The sequence below is a fragment of the Camelus dromedarius genome, chromosome 6 (assembly GCF_036321535.1).
Source record: "Camelus dromedarius isolate mCamDro1 chromosome 6, mCamDro1.pat, whole genome shotgun sequence".
Lineage (NCBI taxonomy): Eukaryota > Metazoa > Chordata > Mammalia > Artiodactyla > Camelidae > Camelus > Camelus dromedarius.
Window position 1 is genome coordinate 27,689,576 of NC_087441.1, and position 22,450 is coordinate 27,712,025.

Sequence of the window (22,450 nt, forward strand, 5' to 3'; positions counted from 1 at the left end):
TTTTTTTTTTTTCCTACGTGAAAGAAAGAAAGCGAGTAAGCCCCAGGGCAAAGTAAAGCCTGGAAGAGAGCAAGCAAGTTTTGAAACAGTGGCTGTGCAGAACAGGAAGGGAAACAACAGTGAGTTTAAGAAGTAAACAGCAGATTAGTAAAGTCCTGTGATTCTTGGAGGAGTAAATGGTAATCTCATCTTTGCTGTTGCCATTGTCCTCGGCACCATCAGCATCATTGTCATCATCTCCAGAACAAATTATGCTTAAAACGCATAACCTTTACATAATTGAGAAGATTATTCCTTTGAGAAAGTGATAACCACATATGCTAGTTCCATGCTGTAGGGTGATTCTGTTCACCGCATTCCCCCTGTGCCGGTCTAGGTTGAGCCTGTGATCCAGAGAGGCCACGAGAGTCTGGTCCATCACATCCTGCTCTATCAGTGCAGCAGCAACTTCAGTGACAGCGTTATGGACTTCGGCCACGAGTGCTACCACCCTAACATGCCCGACGCCTTCCTCACCTGCGAGACCGTCATTTTTGCCTGGGCCATTGGTGGAGAGGTGGGGCCAGTGACTACAGAGATGTAAAAAAGTCAATTGAGCATTTTCACCCTACGATTCTGATACTTACAAGTAAAGCTCTATACATTATTTTTGAGATAAGGATGACTTATTTTTCTTTCCCTAGGAAATAATTCTTTCCTTAAGCCATCTTATTTGATCATCTATAGATTAATGGAGTTGCAGAATGTTGAAATATCATTAAGAATGGTTAGTTTTTTAGTGGAATACCGCTCTCAGGGACTTGCATGGGACACTGTGTCATGGAATTTTGCTTGTTTAGGGTTTTTCCTATCCACCTCATGTTGGATTATCCCTCGGCACTCCATTAGATCCTCATTATGTGCTTCTGGAAGTCCATTATGACAATCCGACATATAAGGAAGGTGAGTGTGTTCTCCATATATTCTGCCTATGATTTCTTAAAAGTTTTGTAACTCTTTCCTTGATTTTAAAAGAGTTAGACTTAAAATAAAATAGCATACAATGTTAGAGTTTACCTATACATTTGTCATCCAAATTAGGCTTCTTTTTAGAGTAAAGAGGGCACTGTTAATAATTACACTGGGACAGCAGTCACTAACCAATGCTAAGCCAGGCAGATGGGCACATGTGGCCACTAATTTTCAAAAGTCATTTGCATACTGCTTACTAGGAGGTAGAATAATAGACTTTTCCCTTTATGATGTAAATTAATTCCTAATACACTGTGCTTATGAAACATCTTTCTAAATTCATATATGAAAAACTACCATTCATCACACAGAAAATATTAAGCCTTTGTCATGTGATAGGTAAACCATAAATATATTCAAAAACACTTATGCAATGACACTGGTAATATGATACTGAATTGAAGAGGGCTATTTACATTTGGTTTCTGAATTTACTTAGGTAATATTCCAAAGCCAAAAAATTCAAAGATTCAATATGAAATTATCAACAGAAGCAACTCAAGTTATTATTTTACACAAATTTGTGTAATTATTCAACAAATACTGAGCACCAATGATGTGCTGGATCTGTGCTTAGCAATATAATGTGAGTGAAAAGCAGATACTGTCCCCACCCTCGTGGACACTGTAGTATAGTGGGAAAGAGAAACAATAAAATAATCACAACAATACAGAATTACAACATATATGCTAATTGATCCAAAGGGCCAATTCAGTGGTCACATATGGGTAAGTCACCACTGCAGAAAGAAGCCAATTAATTCAAAGTGGATAGTCTGGATTTATGAAGTGTTTCAGGCCCATATCCTCCTTCCTTATGATAACTGTGTCACAACAAGAAATGTGTCTTATTCATCGTTCATTCCCACAGTGCCTACTGTAATGCTGTTCACATAATAGATTCTTAGTAATTGTCTGTTGATTAAATGACTGTTGAGTTATTAAAAGAATGGTGATAAACTATAAAGAAAGTTAATCATTAGTACTTTTCTCCATCAGCAGATGGTTTCTAGACCAAGGGGTTTTCACCTTTACGTAAATGTTACTAGACTTTGTCACAAAACAATATAAAATGAACTTTTGTTGAAGTCCTCTGTATTCCAGTGAATGACTTTAGAATTTCCCTTCCGTTAGGTAATTGTGGAATGTGTCGGCTAGGCCACACAAGCGTTTCTCCCGCGGTGTGCCGTGCTAGTCAGAAAGGGCTGCAGACCGTACGTGCCTCACCTTTCAATTCCTCGTTGTGAAGCTGAGCATTGCCTTCCGTTAACCTTTGCTTGTATTCCTTTCTCTTGTGAGATTTTTGAGGAAAATTAATGAATCCATTTCAACTGAATATGGAAAAAACGTTTTCTTTTTTAGGAACTCAGACTCATTTTTAATTGTTCTTGTTTAAATGGTCTTGTTCCAGGCTTAATAGATAATTCTGGACTGAGGTTATTTCACACGACAGATATAAGGAAATACGATGCCGGGGTGATTGAGGCTGGCCTCTGGGTGAGCCTCTTCCATACCATCCCTCCAGGCCTGCCTGAGTTCCGGTCTGAGGGTCACTGCACGCTGGAATGCCTGGAAGAGGTATGCTGCTTTGAAGTTTCCAGATTAATCTATGTTCTCAGAAAACGATGTTTGGAAAATTCCATGTTTGTTTACCATTAATTTTTGTTGTCATGGTGTAAAACAATTATTTACAATTTTAGCCAGACCTTTATTGCTTTCTTAAATCTTGAAGGTCACAGGAGTGGAATCTGAAAACAAGAAAAACTTTCAGGGTGTTTTCTTTCCCACATTCTGTCTCCTTTGTTTGTTTCATATTGGACACTTCATCTTATGTTTTGCAGCTTCCACCTTTGTTTGTATAGTCCCTTTTCCTCTCTCAACTTTATCTTTTATTCATATTTGTTTTTTCCATGATTCCTTTTCATTTTTTCTCCTTTCCTCTGCTTTTATAGATTATTTCCCTTCTTTAACCAACAAGCAAGAATATCTAATATAAAAATACATATTGAATAAGAGAAAACCATATGTAAGTGTTTAATAATGGCTGCTTCCATTTATAGTTCCTTTTTCTTGAATGAAAGTATTTCAACATGGATCATATTCTTCATGAATTAATAGAATATTGGGTTGTATATAGTATGGAAGACTGGTAGAGTAGAAAGATTATACTCTTCTGAGTTATTTAGACCATGAGTTAAATTGCCATGATATCATTTACTAGACGTGGAATCATGAGCAATTCATTAATTTGACTTTCCCATTTCAGTTTTCGTATCTTGAAAAGTAGGAATGAATTGTCCTTGTAAGAGTTTCAGTTTGCAAGCTATGAACATACTGGAATCTTCTTGCCTGGAGTTTTGACTGCATCCTTTCCTCCTAAAAGAAGGGAAAAGAAAGATAATATTTAAGAGTGGTCCAGTTGGTCCTCAGCAAGCATGAATTCCCTCTGTTTTCTCCTGGCAAATATTGCTTCACAAAGATAACACTGCTAGGAATAAGTCAGGAAAAATCCAAATTCAAAATGTCTGGCGGCTCATGCATTCACTTAAATTGCATTGGCTTTTCTTCTCAGTTGCTCCTCCAAGTCTGTTGTAAGGTGAACTGTCTGAACATGCACTTGTGTGGACTGATCAGGTCTTCCCATGTGTCCCCCGTAGGCTCTGGAAGCCGAAAAGCCAAGTGGCATCCACGTGTTTGCTGTCCTGCTCCACGCTCACCTGGCGGGCAGGGGCATCAGGCTGCGTCATTTTCGCAAAGGGGAGGAAATGAGACTACTCGCCTATGATGACAATTTTGACTTCAATTTCCAGGAGTTTCAGTATCTAAAGGAAGAGCAAACAATCTTACCAGTATGAATGTTTTGTTCTTTTTCACTGACGGTTATCAAAGTCGTGAGACATCTATCTGCTGAGAATGAGCCAGGTTTCTCCTGGTGAAATGAATCGCTTCTTGTATCCTTATCCTCAGAGCCACCCACCATGGCTGTTGCACAACCCAGATGGAATGTGTTTGATCTGTTTTCCAAAATTGAAACTCTTTTTTTTTTCTTTTTTTACTATTCCCAGGGGCAACTCAAGTTGTTGACTTAAAAAGAAAATGAAAACTTGGGTTTTGAGCACTCAACATCATTTTTTTTTTCCACTTAATTCCCCAGTTAACAATGCTTTGGGTTGCAGTTCTGGTAAGATCAGAAGTTTGCTTGCACCATAGGATAGTTTTTGGAGGTTTCATTTCAGTAAAAATAAATATAAGGTAATTCTTTCATTTGATGATGGTATTTGGATATAGTTAATTATACTATCGTGTGTGATCTAGCTTGCAGCAATACTTAGGGTTATGGTAGAAGGACACAGAAGAGAATCTTATGCCTTATAATAATGATGGATTGAAATTTTTTTGATGCTTCATCTTGTCCAATTTTTTATTCCATGATCATCAGGCTCAATAATTATATGAATTCCTACTCTTACTCTCTTCTTAAAAATCAGATACTTCAATATTTATGAAATGAGAATAACAGCAATATCTTCTCTTCATGCAGAAATTCCCTCATACATCCTGAGAATAGAAAGATGAAGTTTGAGAAACAGTGATCTCAAGATTCTTAAGGACGACACTGTATTTTATGGTGTTGTCTTTGGGCTCTCCAACCAGTTATACTGGGTTATCTCCAGAGCCCCTCAACTGGTGTGCCGTGAGCAGGGTATAAATATATTGAAGTATTGATCCCTGAGCTCTCTGAATAGCCAAGCAGGGAGGACAGATCTGGTGACCATTACCCAGTGCTCATTCTGGTCCATGAGTTGCTGTCTATTTACCTGATTGGAGAGCCATAAAAAATTATTTCCTTTAGGTGCTGATGTGTTAAGAGGTTGGAAAGTACAGAGGAAAAAATTACTAGTAATTTGCTTCACAATTCTGTTTTAAAGAAATAAAGACCTGATTAAAGACCTTTGAAGAAATAACGTAAATGAGAAAATAATCACAGTAACTAGTATCTGTGGCTAACATTTATGAAGTGTTTAATCTGCACTAAGAACTAATTGTGTGTAATGTCATTTCATCTCCTCACAACAGCTGTGCAAGATAAGTGCTATTTTTATCATTATTTTTTAGATGAATACATTGTGCCCAGATGATTCATTTCCTTACCTAAGGTCATGCAGCTAGAACATGGTAGAGTCTGGCTGGATCAAAGAGAGCCTTATTTTTGTGTTTACTTGCTTATTGTACTAGCAATCCTGGAATGTAATAGATGAAAGGTCTTCTTGTAAATCAAATCACTTAATGCGTCCATTCATGTAGCAAATTAAATTGTTGGCCTACAAATGTATTAGATAAATAAAACAGCATGAAACTCCAATCTGAAAGCTTATACTTTTATGTTTCAGGGAGATAATCTAATTACTGAGTGTCGCTACAACACAAAAGATAGAGCCCGGATGACTTGGGTAAGAAGAATTTTATTATTATTAAAATTTATTTGTGGAGAGGGAGGAGTCAACTTTGATTTTAGAAGAAAAAGGTAAAAAACATTCCCATTTGGAAGCATAATTCCTGAATGTCTTGAACATGAAACATCATAAAAGCGAAATCAGAGCTGTTTTAGCATTTTATCAGATTAACTAATGATGCTGTGGTAATATTTGCAGTGTGATTTATTGACTCTTTCATGAAAAGCTATCCTTAGTCTTTTAGTTTTTCCTCACCAAATACTAATAAAAGACTGGTGGTCACTAATGACCATGCACATGAGTCTGGACTTAGATGAATCAAGACTTCAAAAGGAAGAATGAATTCCATGACCTTAGGGCTTCTGATCCAAAGAGAAATCTGGTCCCAACAGATTTACTGGGGAGTTCTGCCAAACATTCAAGAAATAAATCACTCGTGCCTTCCTCAGTCTCTTCCAGGGAACGCAGAAAAAGGGAAACACCTCCTACCTACTCATTTTATGAAGTTATCATAATCTTAATACTCAAACTTGATAGGGACAGGATGAGAAAGGTCCACAACCTGCAGCAGATGGAAGTAACTTTAACGAAGTATTGACAAACCAAGTCCAGCATTACATAAAAATGTAATGTTTGGACCAATTTGGGCTTAGCTAAGGAGTGTAAAAATGGTTTACATTAGAAAATGTTTTAATACTATTATACATTAAGAAATTGAAAGAAAAAGATGTACGGTTACCTCAATAGGGGCAGGAAAAGCATTTATAAAATTTGCCAGTCATGAGAGGGGGTAAAGGACATTTAGCAAACCAGGAATTTGAGAGAATTGTCTTAACCAGATAAAGATTAGCTGTGAAAAATCTATAACCAATATCAAACTAAGTGAAGTACTAGAAGTGTTTCTTTAAAATTAGGAAGGAGACAAGGATATTTTATATCACTATTTCTGTTCAATACTGTAATAGGAAAGAAAAAATAAGATATAAAGATCAGAAAGTGAGAAGCTCAGAAGTAAAACATATTATTCACAGATATCATAGTTTTCCACATCAAAAGCCTTCCCCAAATTGATAATATCTAAAAGTAATTGTATTTTTAGTATACAATAAACTACCTGAAGAAAATGCAATTTAAGACTATAAATTCTATAGAAATAAAACCTAGCATTAGATGTGTTGTATCTCTATGGAGAAAATTATTAATCTTTATTGCAAGACATTAAAGAACACCTAAACAAATTAAGAGATATTGTGTTTATGGATAGAAAAGCTCAGTAAAAGAAAGATAATTCTTCTTTCTAAATTGATTTATAAATTTGATACAATTCCAGTAAAAAAAAAAAAATCAGAGAGATTTTTTGGTTTGGGGTTTTGGTGTCCTTACTAAGAAATTTTCACCTAGCCAAAGGTTTTCTCTTTTTTTCAAAAATTTTCTAAAAATTTTACAGTTTTAGCTTTTACACAGAGCAAGTTGATTATAAAATCTACATAAAAAAATCAAAGGGTCTAAGCAAGACACTACTAAAAAGAACCAGATGGGAAATAAGCTACTAGATATGAAGGTGTATTTTAAAGCTGTGGTGATTAATAGTGTGGTTGGGGTCCAAAGTTAGAACAGTGGAACAGAACAGGGAACCCAGAAACAGACCTTACAAACCCCCTGTAGGCAAACTTGGTTTAGAATAGACATGGCATTCAGCTAACTGGGAAAGGATGGGCTTTTCACTAAAGAATACTGGCACAATTATGTATCCAGATGACAAAAATAAAATGACATCTTTATCTCCCATAATACATAAAAAATCAGTTTCAGGTAGATTAAATATTAAGGTATGAAGAACCAAATCTTAAAAATGTTAAGAGAAAATATATAATTATAACTTTATGACTTTGGGGTAGGTAAGAACTTCTTAAAACATAAAAAGCACAAACTATAAATTAGAAGATTGATGAATTTGACTCCCTTAACACTTTTGGTTACTAAAAAAAATACTGTTAAGCAAATGAAAAGAAGAGTTTTAAACTGAAAAAATGTATTTGACATACATAAACAAAGCATTAGTATCCAGCATATAAAATAAATTCTACAAATCAGGAATGTAAGACAAACATACAATAAAAAAGAGCAAAAGATAAAAATATTTCACAGAAAGAAAAGCCCCAAAAGATAATAAACATGAAAGGATGCTCAGTTTCATTTGAACCAAGGTCATGCGAATGTAAACCAGAATTATTTTGTACCCACTAGTTTGGCAGTATTTAAAGTTGCAATTCCAGTGTATTAAAACCGGAACCCTCATACTTGCTCAGTGTAAATTTACAAAGTCACTTTGGGGAAAGACGACATTATGTATTAAAGTTGGAGATTCATACATGCTCTACTCATTTCCATTTCTATGTAGATTTAACCTTCAGGTTACTTTTGCAGGAAGTGTTCCAGGAGAGGAACATATAAAATATTCATAGCAGCATATAATACCACAGGAACAAAAAATTGGGAATAGCTCCAACTGTTTATCAAAAGGAGAACAAATAAATACATTATAATATGTCATATGATATATGAATAGTATATAGTTATGAAAATTGATGAACTGAAGCCACCTATATTAATATGAATGTATCTGAAGAACATAATGTTGATCGAAAAGAGCAAGTTTGCAGCAGACTATATGTAGTATGATGTGTATCTAAAGTTCAAGAACAAACAAAAATTCAACAATGTACTGTTCAGGGATACATACATCAATAAACTGAAAGTAAGGTGTGATGAAAAGCAATAGAATGGTAAACAAAATATTAAGATAACCATGTCTTTGGTTAGCATGAGGGAAAGGGGGATTACAGATGAGGGTGGTCAGTACACTGATGTTGGCTTTATTTTTCTCATGCCTTGTATGTAATTTTATTCGCGTGAAATACTTTACTACAGACACAATAAATGATTATTTTAGTATATATTTTGGTGCTCTGCCTGCATACCTTCCCTCTTCAGGGCCAATACAGCTAAACCTCAGCCACTGAAAATATCAGATAATATGTTCACATCTGTGTCTCTTGCTGGGCATTGCTATCCATATCAGGGAATGACTCACTTAAAGTTACACCCTCCCCAGTAGAGCAACCAACAGCCAATAACTCATTGATGTGAGGATACAAAAGACCAACTCCCTTCCTACAATTTGGTACAACTCTAAAGAGCCATCCTGGCTCAAGGGTAGATACATATTTAATCTATTTACTGTGGTGTCAGTTGCAGCTTCATTTGTAGACCAGCTTCTCCTTTTGCCCAGTCCTGCCCTGCACAGCAAATGCAAGGTGTTATGTTTCACAGTTTGTAAAATCATTGCATACTAGCCACTACGTTAACATATAACTATGAACGATACTACTAAGTTTTTCATCTTCACTTTTCAAGGATAGATGATTTGCTGGGTACAGCATTCTTGGTTAATCTTTTTTTTCTTGGAGCACCTGAATATGTAATTCCAATATCTTTTTGTTACGTCTGTCATTTATGATGAAATGTCAGTTGTCCACTGTATTATTGTTCCCCTGTACACAATGTGTCATTTTTCTCTTGCTGCTTTCAAGATTTTCTCTTTGTCTTTGGCTTCCAGCAATATGACTGTGATGTGTCTAGGGATGACTCTCTTCATAATTATCTTTGGCATTTGTTGAGCTTCTTCTTGGGTCTGTAAGTCAATGTTTTTCACTCAATTTGGGAGGATTTCCACCATTTTTTTTAAGAACTTTTTTCTACTCTTTTCTCTCTTCCCTCTCATTCTGGAACTCCAATTACATGTGTGTTCGAATATTTAATATTGTTCTACAGACCTCTGAGATGTCTTCCCTTTCTTTAGTCTTTTTTTCTCTCCATTCTTTGGGTTGGAAAATTTCTGTTGCTCAGTCTTCAAGTTTACTCACTCTTCCTCTGTCATTTCAAGTTGCTGTTGAGCCCATCCTGTGATTTTTAAATTTAGTTACAGTATCTTTCAATGCTGGAATTTCTATTCAGTCCTTGTTTAATGTTTTCTTTTCTCTGATGTCATTCCTAATTTGTTCACTCATTTTTAACATATTTACCTTTAATTATTTGAACATCTTACTTTAGCTCTTTAAACATATGTATATCTGTTTTTAAGTCTTTGCTAAATCCAGTGTCTATATCTGCTCACAATCAATTTCTACTGACAACTTTTTTTCCCTGAGTACAGATCATAGTTTTCTGGTTTTTCTCTTATTTAATAACCTTTGGTTGAAAATTGGACATTGTAGATATATGTCATAGTAACTCCAGATTTAGTTCTTCTGAGGATCTTTGATCTTTTTTAATTTTAGTAGATAATTTACTACTTAGATTCCAAATGTGAAATCTGTCTGCCCCGTGGTATACAGCTGCTAATGTTTATATACATGACAACAAGATTATAGAAAATTCAGTGCAATCAGGCAAAGATTCCATTGAACTGGCTGATTGGTATCATGTTACTAAACATCCCCCTAATCCTCTGAAATGTTCACTGTGGTGAGAAGTTTACATCATACGTACAGAACTTTGAGGAGATTATTAGGTTATTTAAGAAAGGCAACTTTTAAAGAAATGGAAATAATTTTATTAACTTTTATAAGTGCCACTATATTTCTAAAAACCAAATTGTCATTTAGGTGATTATTTTTCAGCCTTAAGGTCTATTACCTTTCAGTATCTGAAGAAAGTACCATTTGTGGCTCATGTGCTGTGTGTCAGAGTCGGTGGAACATACACTTTTCTAAATAAAATATCTCCATTTTCAGGGAGGATTAAGCACCAGGAATGAAATGTGTCTTTCATACCTTCTTTATTACCCAAGAATTAATCTTACTCGATGTGCAAGTATTCCAGACATTATGGAACAGCTTCAGTTCATTGGTGTTAAGGAGATCTACAGGCCAGTCACGTAAGTGGTAAATGGATTTCATGGTAGGGGTAGGTTGAGCTTTATTTTCATACTAGATTCATCAGCATGTTGTGGAATTCCTTTATGTGCTGTTCTATTTGATTATTTTCAACTGGGGAGACCAAGTAAGCTTTTTGCTTGCTATGTCCAGGGCCCCCAAGACTACTCTCAGGTTCAGTGGTTTTCTAGGAAGACCTAGAGGATTCAGCATATAGTTGGACTCATGACTAATATTTATTACAGTGAAATAATGGAAAGAAAACTGAACAAGAGGAAAAGGCACATGTGGCAAAATCCACAGGAAACCAGGAGCAAGCTTCCAAGAGACATGTCCCAGTGGAGTCACAAAGAATGTGCTTAATCCCTCCAGCATCAGATTGTGACAACATGTATGAAGTGTTGGCAACTGGAGAGACTCATTAGAGACTCAGTGCCCGGAGTTTTTATTGGGGGCTGCCCTCTGCTTAGCAAGTACCAAAATTCAAGACTCCCAGAAGGAAAGCAGTGTTCAACATAAACTACATCGCTTATACAGAACATCTAGGTGCAGTAAATTACTTCTAGTGTTTAAAGAAAGTTTTATGTCAGTGGAGGAAATTGTTGCCCATTTAAGTTGCCTCTGCCAGCCAGAGTTACTCTTCTAAGCAGGTGTTCCTAAGGATGGCTGTCTCAGGCCTGCTGTGTGAACTCTTTCTGTACAATTGCGTATCATAGAAATGACTGAAGATAAAATAATCAACAAGATAAAATTAGTCTTGCGTTCCTCAAGACTGTATGCTAGAGTTGGGGGGGCAGTTAAAAAGCAAACAATATAAATATAAAATTTCAGATATTAGTAGATGTTATGAGCATAATCGAGACAGTGAAGGAAGTGTGTAGCTGTTGTCAGTAGGGTGGTGAAAGCTTCTGTAGGGAGGTGTCTTGGCCCATGCTGGCTGCTATAACTTCCATAGACAGGGCGGCTTATAAACAACAGATTTGCCTCACAGTTCTGGAGGCTGGGAAGTCCAAGATCAAGGTATTGGCAGATTGAGGGTCTGGTGAAGACCTACTTCCTCATAGATAGCCATCTTCTCACAGTGACCTCATGTGGCAGAGGGTCCAGGGAGCTTTCTCAAGCTTATCCTATTTATAAGAGCAGAGCCCCCCAAAATCCCCACCTCCTAATACTGCCACCTTGGGCATTAGGATTTCAACATATGAATCTGGGCGAGGGAGACACAAATATTCAGTCCATAGCAGGAGGTGATGTTTGAGCAGAGACCTAAGTGATGGGGAGTCAGCCATGGAAAGATATACGAGTATACTCTGCAGAGAGACGAGCCAGTGAGGGAGAGAAAAGTAAAGGGAAAATGATGTGTGAATGGTGCGGGAAACATGTTTGAAAAGAAATTAAAAATTCTCTTTTGCATATGTTAAGTTTGATGTAGGAAAGAAGGATTTTATCCACTTTTAGTAATACCACGAAGAAGAATTAGGGTGGCTGGTGGAAATTTTGGAGCATAGATTTTATTTTAACATAAGGAAGAATTTTCTAATGATTAGAATTTTTCAAAATGAAAGTGACTGATGTAACTAGGCAAAAATATACACATAAATTTTTGAGGAGGTGTATTTTAGGAGAGATTAAAAAAGACACCTAGTGAGGATGTGGTAAAATGCAGATCTGAAGGAGAATATAATTATGGTCTACTTTTTTGTTCCAAAATTTTATAGGGATTATAAATTAGGAACTAAAAACACTCTTCTTTTTAAATGAAACACTATTCATAGATATATTCTACTGAGTTCCTACCCAGTGACCACCAGACCAGAAGTCTGTGTCTACTAAAATACAAATAAAACACTGGCGTAAATTAGGTTGTAGTTTACAAAGCATTTTCACATACACGATATCATTTAGTTTTTTTGCCACACAATTCCAACAGAGCAGTATTTGCAATCCCAGTTATAGAGGAGGAAATGGAAACAGAGATTAAGAGTCTGTTCAGCCTCATAGAATATATAATAAATGGGAGAGCTGGGGTTTGTGCTGTGGTCTCTCATATTTCTGTCTTTTTGTTCACAGTCAATTACTGTATTGCAAATGAAGAAATAAAATATCAATGAAAATCAAAACAGCCCATAAAATGTCATTCCAAAAATACTAGGATGTAGTCTTGTTTTTAAGATATTATTTCTAAAACATAAGTAGCCTTTTTTTACCTTTAGAATATTTTTAAGATACTGACTGGAAACTTTTCCTAATCAAGAGAATGCTTGAGAGAATGTTGAAAACAAATGAACATTCAAAGTTTTGTATTTACAAGATGAATGAGATGTGTTCCATGGTCCAGCTGTTTTCATTTGTGTTCAGCTTGTGTGAACCCTCTGGAAATGCTCACCTCCTGTGTCCCAAGAGCTCTGTCAGTGTCCACCCATTTGGTCTCCTCCAGGAAATACTGAAGTTGGGTTTTTCATCACTTAGAAAGACAGGGAGAATTGCTTCCCAGAACAAGGCCAGTTTTGAGATGTCATTGCCCACATAAAACCATTTAACTACATGGTTAAATATATTTACTCTTCAAAAAGATGGGTGAAAAAGAGCCTCTGTTATAAAATCCATGTTTGGACTTTAAATCAGCCTTTCAAGTCTAGTTCACCATCACACTGACATAAATATTGTTAAAGGCCAAACCAACAAGGAACTGGCTAAATGATCAGAAAGAGAGAAATGATTTGGGTGCTTTTTTTTTTTTTTCTGTTTTGCTTATAAGAATATTGCTTATCTGGTTTGAGGGTCCAGTACTAAACAGGAATATCACATAACATAGGACCTAGAATCTCATATTTTTACTTTTAATATAATGATTCGTTAGGTGCTCGGTTTAATTTTAAACATTCTGTAGCAATTCTAGGATGAAAGGATGCATTGGTGGGAAAAGAGAGGCCAGTACATCCTGTCCCAGGATTTGTCTGTTGTGGGGGTGCAGGTTTTCTCTGCCTCCTACAGATCTGGCAAGGCTCAAGGAAAAACAAAAAAGCTCCCACAGATCAGATAACAGAATAGATAATGAGTTTAGATAATTTTGTATTCTCCGCTGCACCACAGTTCACTACTGTCCCCACAGTTCCAGTCAGGTTTACATGATGGGAAGTTCCTGCCTTATTTGTTCTTTCTTAAAAAGAATCAAAAGAAGTGTTTCTATTTTTCTTTGCAGGAAAAATCACATTATGTTGATAAGGGGTAAAAATTACACAGGCTTTTTATAAAGAGTTTAGATAATGCAGGAAAGGGTCTTAAAAAAAGACAAAGGCAATCACCTCAAATTCTGTTAGAAACAAACAACACTAATGTTAATTGAATGTCATTACAGACATCTCTATGTAGGTGTTCACGTAAAGATGAACAGATTAGTGATATAAAGGTTATGCTTTATGCACTGTTTTAAGCAAAAGTATTGCAGTTTAATTTTGTTTTTGCACTGTTTTAAGCAAAAGTATTGCAGTTTAATTTTGTTTTAATTTATCAGAAGAAAAGAAACTAAATTAAAATTGAATAATTGTTGAAATTTAAATAAATGTTACTGTTATTTTTAACCAGAAGAAATAATAAAGGGGCTCTCAAATGTTGACAAAATAGATCAAAAAAGGTATGAACACATTGCACTCACTTTTTTAATGCCATGTTTCAATTTTAGATGATAAAACATGAGGACATTCATACTTTCACATTTTCTCCCATCCTCCTTTATTGTACCTCCAAATATTTATCATTTATATTATAATTTTTGAGATTTTTGGTTTTTACACTTAATTCTGAAACATAATTCTCACAATATCTAATGCAACTTCTATTTCTAAATAGATTTAATGATATTCTTTAATCTTTATATGATTTTAGCATTTCTGAGTTGTTTGAATTTGATTTATCAGGATTTTGTCCTAAAGTTGCTTGATCAAGAAGGGCTTCCACATGCCTTATGCCCTGTGTTTTTTTAATGTTTGAAAATTTCTGCATTTAAATGTAGACAGCATTTGGCTGGGTATAATATTTTGGGGTTATAGCTATTCCCCCAGTTCAGCAATGTCTTTGGATGAATGGGAAAATTCTTCCTCTGCCTGTAGAATTCAGATGTTAAATTCTACATATTTTAATATTGAGCATATGAATCAAATTTTCCTGAAACACAAGAGTGCTCTTTCAGTACGTATACTCACTTCTTTTTTCATTTCAAGGAAATTTTATCTTATATCTACAGTTTTTTTTCTAATCTATTTCAGATTTTTCTCAAGCAAACTTTTTCTTATAATTTTTCAGAAGTGCTTTTCTACTTCTTGCTTTTTCTCCCTTAATTAAGTGCTGACTTTGTTTTGTCTTAAATTTATTTCCTGTGGTTTGCTATCTCCCCTTTCATCTCGTTCGGTTGTTTTATCATCTTGCATTTGAGCCCTTGTTTAATTGAATTCATGTTCCTATTAAATAACTGTATCACATGAAACACTGGTGAGAATTCTCTCTGGTATAATTGGTTTAGATCTTCTTCTAGAGTTAGTTTTTTCTGTCTCTTTACATGAAACATGGTATAATTTCCTTTCTTCCTAAGTTTGCATGGTGGTTATGTCATTTCTTGCTTATGCTGAGCCAGTTGTGAAACTTATCCTTGCTCTGGTAAAATACAAATGAATTTTGGACTACCTTCTAAGCAAACCTGGCCGTAGCTTGCTTTCTCTCCACAGCACAGTTTGAGGTTTGGGTGATATGTTTTATGTACTTACTTTTCTATATTTTGAAGGTAAAGGGCTGTATGCATAGAGGTGGAACTGTAAACTCTATTTCACAACACATTAGTTATTCCCTCCTCAGATTGTATTAAAAATCTATTAGAGGATGTTTTCTAACTTGTGGGGCTGAATACCTTTCCTTAGAAGAATGTCCCAGGCCTTATATTATGCTGTCAGGTCTGTTGCAGCTCTCAAGTCTTTGCTTTTAACAGGGAGATACAGCTTTCCCAGGTGCTTCCAGATATTCATGTGCTCAGAGAGTGTCAGGAAGAGTAGGAATCGTTCCTTGTTAAGTCAGATATCCTGGTCTCCTTTAACCATTTGATTGGTAAAATTTATGTTGTATCTTTTTGGTCGGTTTGCTGGTATGTTTTTAACTGTTTGTTATTTATTTTTTTAAAGTCAAATTGCTTGAGACAGAACTTACATACAATAAAATACCCCTATGTTCGGTATACTGTTAGAAAATTTTCTCAGATGTGTACCCCTGTGTAACCACATCACAGATGAGATGGAGTGTTTTCACCACCATCAAAAGTCCTCTCACACCTCTGGAGACCATCCCACCTCCCACACAAAGCCCAAGAAACTATGAATCTGCCTTATGCCCACTATTAGTTTGATCTTTTCTAGATTTTATAAAAGTAGGATCATATGGTATATACTCTTTTGTGCCTGGCTTCTTTAATTCAAAATGTTTCTGAGATTCATCTATACTGATGAATATTTATGGACATTGATCTATACACATAACTATATATGTATTTATGTGTACATATGTGTGTGTGTATGCAATTCATTCCTTTTCATTGCTGAGTAGTATTCCCCCTGTGCAGATATATACAAATTCATTTATCAATTCTCCAGTTGGAAAACATTCAGATTGTTTCCAGTCTGTGGCTGTTATGAAGAAAGCTGCTATGAACATGATTTTGTTCATCTTTGCTTGGACATATGTTTTCAATTTCTGGGTTAATACTTAGAGATGGAATCCCTGGACTATATACTAAGTTTATGTTTACTGCATGAGACTCTCAGAATGTTCTCCAAAATGGTGTCTTTTTACATTCTCATCAGTAATGTATAAGGGCTCCTATGGCTTAACATTCTTCCCAAAGCTTTGTATTTTCAGTATTTTAAATTTTAATCTATGTTAATGTGTATGAAGGGGCATCTTATTGCAGTTTTGGTTTCCATTTCCCTTGTGACAAATGGTGCTGAGCCTCTTTTCATCTGCTTATTAGTTATTTATATATGTTCCTTTTTAATTGTTCCAATTTTGTCCATTTAACTGGGTTACTTTTTTTTACTATTGACTTGTAAGAGTTCCTCATAATCTTTAAGAGTTCTTTATACTTTGGATATAAATCATCTGTCAGATACATGTTTGCAAATAATTTTTTTCCCGGTCTGTGGCCTGATTTTAGTTTTTTAACTATATTTTTTGAAGCCCTTTTTATCATTTTTGGTTTGTTTCATGCTTTTGATCTCCTGTGTAAGAAAATTTTGCCTCCCAAGGTTGTGAAGATTTTCCCCTGTTTTTTTTTTCCCCTACAAACTTCATAGTTTAAGCTTTAGGCTGATCATCCATTTCAAATAATTTATTTTTTGCATTGTATATGCTGAAGTTCATTGTATTTCACAAGAATATCAAGTTGTAAGAGAACCATTTGATGAAAAAAACTACCATTTTCCTATTTAATTACCCTGGAATGTTTGTTGAAAATCATTTCACCATATATTGATGATTTCTGGACTCTTAAGTTCTGTTTCATTGTGGTACCTGATTAGCCTTAATATAATACCATACTCAATTATTATTAGTTTTATAGTACATCTTAAAATAAGAGTAAGTCCCCAAACTTTATCATTTTTTTCTTTTCCCCAAATTATTTTAGATAATCTAAGTTTATTCTATTTTCTCATATATTTTAAAATCAACTTGTCAATTAAACTTACAAAGGAAAATTACTCATTAATGTTAAATTCTAGTAAATTAATGATTTATTGTCAACTACAGTGATCTATAAATAACACCTTTTTATTTATATGTGTATCTGGGACACATCTGGACACTGCCCAGATGAGCAGAAATATAACCTGTAATATCTAGAACATTCTAGTATCTCTAAGTCCCAGTACCTGTGATAGCAGAAGAACATGCTACTTCAAGGTTACCTGTTTCAAGGTTTAGTGCTTAGTCTTTTATGGGTAATACTCAGGATAAACATTTACTTTTTCCGGATTTCTCCTCATTCTGTCTTTTTTTCTCTTTTCTCCAGTGGTTATCTGGAAGTGTGGTATAGGATGGGCTGGAAAGGTTAGGAAATGTGTTTGTGTGGTGCTCTATAGAGAGCAGGACCCTGAACTAATTTAGTAGGAAGGGAAAGGAAGCATTAAAAATGAGCCATAGACGCCACGTCAGGGACATTGGTGACCACACCTCCGCTCACCCAGCCTGTCATGCTGACTCCAATATATGGTTCATGGGGTTTGTCCTTTTCTGTATCCTTTCCCACATATTTATAGTAAGTAAACAAATGTGTTTATACCTCTTCTGTCACTTTATGCTGTGAAATTTCAAAATGATTCTAGCTTGTTAATTTGCTCCAGCAGTTAAGCTTTTTATTTCATATATATGTATATGTATATGTATACACATATGTATATATGATACACTATTCACTCTTACCAGCAAGGCTGCAGAAAATTCAGGGGATACTTTACAATACTTTAATACTTTCACAATACTTTAGCAGAGATTCCAGTGCCCCCTTGTGGTGTTTGAGGTGATTACTGGCTGATGATTTTCCCCTAGCATTTCCCTGGTTATGAAGTTGATTTTCTGTTGTTTTTTTTTTTAAAGACAAACACCTTATCTTTCTGAAAAGTAAATTTTATTTTTAATATTTGATTTAAAGTCATTTGAGTGAAATCTAGCTATAGCTTTTAGTTTATTTAAAAAGACATTGAATATAAATATAATGGACCCCTTTCAAGTCAAGTTTTCACTTTATACACATTTTTACTGTATGTAGGTTTTATTTTAGACTAATTCTGGATTGGATTGTTCTCTACAAGTCTTCAAACGCTACTGCAATTTAACAATGCTATAGGTTTTAGGTCATTGCTGGATATGTATAATGTAGTGTGATGGTGATTGCTCTTTCTTTATGGTACTTAACTTTAAGGTCTCTGTACAAAATAGTGCACTTCAAACTCAACAAAGATAAACTGACCTTAATTAAAGGAAAAAATAAGGTTAGGAATGAAGACTTTTCATATATTATCTATTGTATTATTCATTCTCACTTATTAGAATATGGAGGAAATGATTTTGTTTTAGACATTAAAAATTTGTCATTACTCTAAAAGATTAATGAAGGAGGTTTAACTTAATTGCAAAGATAATATTCAACATGCCTGAGTAGATTATATGTTGAGAGAGAGAGTTATGACATAAATAAATGAAGAAATTGTGAAGATCAAATATTAAAAACGTAGATTCTTCAGCTGGAGGTTAATAGCCGCTGCTCATTACTGGAAATTGCTGGAACTTCCCTTGGGGTGTTAAGGGACTCAAATTCCTACTGGTGACCCATGACAATCTCCTGGAGGGTCCATGGAGTTCGTGTAAATATGTGAGATATGCTGACACTTAAACACTTCTCGTTTTTTAAGGAATTAATAATAGAAAATTTATATTTAATGCAAGACGTCACCTGAAGTGTATCACTTCAAGCAGGTCAAGTCATTCTTCTGTGACTTCGTCCTTCTTCCTTGGACATGTCACATACGGTTTTTTTAGACCAGCAAGTAGAAGCAGAGCTTATTGTCTGCACAATGTTTTTTTCTTAGTGAAATTTTAAAAACACCGACTCAGTTTCTAATCTTTTATTATTTTTTGTCACTTAGGTGACTGAAAACAGGGCAGCCAGCAGGGGTCAGGCTTTTCAAGGGTAATGGCATTGAAACTTCCATCTTTGTTCAGTAACTTTTCAGAACTTTCACGTTTCATCAGCCTTATACCCTTCAGAACTGAATGCTTACCAGCTATATTGTTAATAGAGCCAAAACAAATTCATGAGGAAGTGTGAGGCTCTGGGAAAGCTTTCTAAGCCAAAAGTATTTGGCTAAAAGTAATACCCATCTGATACTAAACCAAAGAATTTTTTTTTAAATTTCTTATTTTATCTGCTTTTCTTCAGGCAACTGCTGCTGAGCTCATCAGTGCTCTGCATTAGATTACCTACCTGTGTAGAAATGCACAAATATGAAGTCCATTTTAGACTGTTGAAAAGTAATGGAAACATATAATGCTTTTGTTCTAAATTTGACTAATTATGGTTATTTATTTTAAAATTCAGGACCTGGCCTTTCATTATCAAAAGCCCCAAGCAGTATAAAAACCTTTCTTTCATGGATGCAATGAATAAGTTTAAATGGACTAAGAAGGAAGGTCTCGCCTTCAATAAGCTTGTCCTCAGCCTACCGGTGAACGTGAGATGTTCAAAGACAGACAACGCAGAGTGGTCGGTAAGCCATACTTGGTTTTAATCTCTGGGGAAACCAGATGTTACATCTTACCCGAATTCACAATAGATAAAATCCAAGGAACAGACAAATATCCATAAATCCAACGGTCCAGTTATCTTTTGATGTGGCTGATCATTTATTTGTTCCGTGATTACTCAGGTTGACCACAAACTCCCGATTCCACTCCTTCTGAAGAAGGAAATTTATTCTAAAGCTAAAGTTGGAGTGAAGGAGGAACAAGATGGGGCCGACAAGGCCCCTTTTATATCTCTTTTTCCCCAGAGGCGTGTCTGGAAATCCCTGAGGTGCCGACTCCCCGGCACTGGGCAACTTCAGCGACCATCCCCCCACCCTCGCCCCAGCCCTTCATCCCTGCAGAAGCGCAGGGGCTGAGCAGGTTTGGCCACAGCCCTGCTTTTAAATCAGCCCCTCAGTGGCGTCCTCTGCTGTTTGCTTTTCAGATTCAAGGGATGACAGCCTTACCTCCAGATATAGAAAGACCCTATAAAGCGGAGCCTGTGGTGTGTGCAGCATCTTCCTCTTCTTTGCACGGAAGTGTCTCTCTCAAGCTGCTTCTGTGGTCCTCGGTCCTGGGCGGGGCGCTAAGCATCTCCCGCTCGTGGCCGTAATCCTGTTGTGCTCGGGGACCACGTTTTCTGTGATCTGAACCAGACATTGAATGTGCAGGTTAGAGACACTTTGGGCGTGAGGGCTGAGCGTGAAGGGGGTGGAGGCCTTCCTTTCCACGTCCCCTGCCTCCCCTCCCCGTCCTTCTCAGGCTCTTTGAGAGATGTCCGTTGGCTTCTCGTCTTTTGCTCAGAAATGTCTGATAAAATGTATCCATCGCCAAATAAAGCAAAACTGGCCTGACTTAACCTTTAAAAAAAAAAAAATTTGGACAAGTCAAGTGAAAGTACAAGAATTATTTCCTTCTGTGTTTTATTTTATTGAAATACTCATGGTTGCTGTTTTACTTTTTAAAATGTTTGAGTTGGTTTCTATATTCCTCTTTAAAAATGTTTTCATCTTAAAGATGTAAAAGGAGGTACTCTCCATCCAGTTTGCTTCCTCTTTTTTGCTCTCTGGGTGTGATTTCCTCAGTATAACGGCGGGCCCTCCCATCTTGCGGCGTTTTTCCGGTTCTGTCCTTTTCTGTGAATTACCTGTGGGACCCTGACCTCAGCGCTTTCTGATGATGCCCGTTCTTTGTTTCCTCAGTCTCTTGGTCCTCCCAAACTATCCTGACCCCATCTCAGAGTACTTTTCTTTTTTCCTTCCCTGCTCAGCACTGGCCAGGTGAGTTTTTTCCTTGAGCTCTGACACTGTCTAAAAAGAAAGGCTATGGGAAACACAGGCATGTACCTAACTGATGGTAGGCTGAGGAGAAAATGTAGCTGGCTGCAGATGCTGTGCTGTGAGGGGTCTTTTATGAGGGTCCAGGTCAAAGGGCAGATAGTGTGAACCAGCTGAGGAGGGTTTGAGGTCCCCCTAGTACCTCCCTGACCACGTGGCTTGTAACACGTGCTGCATACTGGCTCAATTTGAGTCACAGTTGCTATTGTAGATTTATTTTTATATTAGTTAATAAACTAACTTTCTATAAGAAAATTGTCACCACTTGAAAATCTTGTCACCTTTTTTGTTTCCCTTTGTATAGATCAGCCAAATCTTGTTTTGTGTCTTTTGCTCATTTCTTAAGCTAAATCCTGTTTGGATCATATTAATAAACTAAATAAAATTAAATTTCTGTGTGGTACCTTGTATACTCCTTGAGAGAAGCAAGCGGTTCAATACTGATGTTGCCAGTCAAATCAATTCAGAACGTTGCAATTTTTCTCTTCCATTTTTAAGCCCTTTCTGCCCAGCAAAACATGTCTTCAACACAAACTGTATTGTCTTAAATAAATATTGTGTTTTGGAGTTTTGCCTTCTTGGTTCTTAGAATTCATCCATCTAATGAAATGTTTGTAATATTTATGAGGAATATTTTATCACTGACTTGACTTCTTTTTATTTCATAGGTATTACATCAGATTCTATGATTTCCCATCCAAATATTTGTACAAGAAATATGATCATCTCAAACACTCTCTATTTGAAATTTCATGTTTATTTTTGCTTCAGAATTTCTGAATCTGAGCCGTCAAAGTAAAATGATTTCCTTTGGAAATTGTGTAATATTATATTTGTTTTCATTGTTCTTGGTAAAGAAGGTGAACATACCGGCTTAGAAAGCATACATGGCTTTTGGAGGCTTGCATTTTTGGAGCCCAGGGAACCTATTTTTCCAGTTGATGTTGCTAAGAATTAAGCTGACATCCTTCTTCATAGGAATTCTCATGAATATATATAATTTTGAGGCACTGACCCTGGTTTTGAAGTTAAGGAGGTTTATCTGTTGACTATTCGGTAGGATTCTGATTATATTCTAAGTTAGTTTGCTTTTATATTGAGCAGAGCTTCCTGAACAGCCTAAGCTTTTTATTTCTGCCCTGTATCGAGCCCATCACCTGTTTCCTAAGCTATCAGGAAGGACCCAGGGGAGAACAGAGTCTTCATGTATGATGGTCCCTAGTTTGAGCCTCTGTGTAGGAAGGGTGGGAGAGACATACATAATGAAACCAAAACTCATCAGGGCCATTTGAGGTTGAGGGTACCTTGGGTGATCTTTTTCTCTGAAGTCATCTCAGGAAGAATCAAGGGAATCCTAGCAGTGCTGAGGGATGCAGTCAACAGGGGCAGACTT

The 22,450-nt window shown here is 36.0% G+C and overlaps 1 protein-coding gene across 3 annotated transcripts in view; it reads left to right on the forward strand.

Annotated features, from left to right (window-relative positions):
* Window positions 1-21,447, forward strand: part of MOXD1 (monooxygenase DBH like 1) — a 112,800-nt gene extending 91,353 nt beyond the window's left edge. For 2 of the 3 annotated variants that reach the window (XM_064486695.1, XM_031456341.2), the window contains exons 5-12: window positions 377-556; window positions 840-942; window positions 2,423-2,589; window positions 3,669-3,860; window positions 5,403-5,462; window positions 10,262-10,404; window positions 19,536-19,704; window positions 20,166-21,447. In XM_064486695.1, the coding sequence (XP_064342765.1) occupies window positions 377-556; window positions 840-942; window positions 2,423-2,589; window positions 3,669-3,860; window positions 5,403-5,462; window positions 10,262-10,404; window positions 19,536-19,704; window positions 20,166-20,333 (1,182 nt within the window). In that variant the 3' untranslated portion in view covers window positions 20,334-21,447. The remainder of the gene's footprint in view (window positions 1-376; window positions 557-839; window positions 943-2,422; window positions 2,590-3,668; window positions 3,861-5,402; window positions 5,463-10,261; window positions 10,405-19,535; window positions 19,705-20,165) is intronic. The other variant, XM_031456342.2, reaches the window with a different exon arrangement.
* The last annotated feature ends 1,003 nt before the right edge of the window (window positions 21,448-22,450 follow it).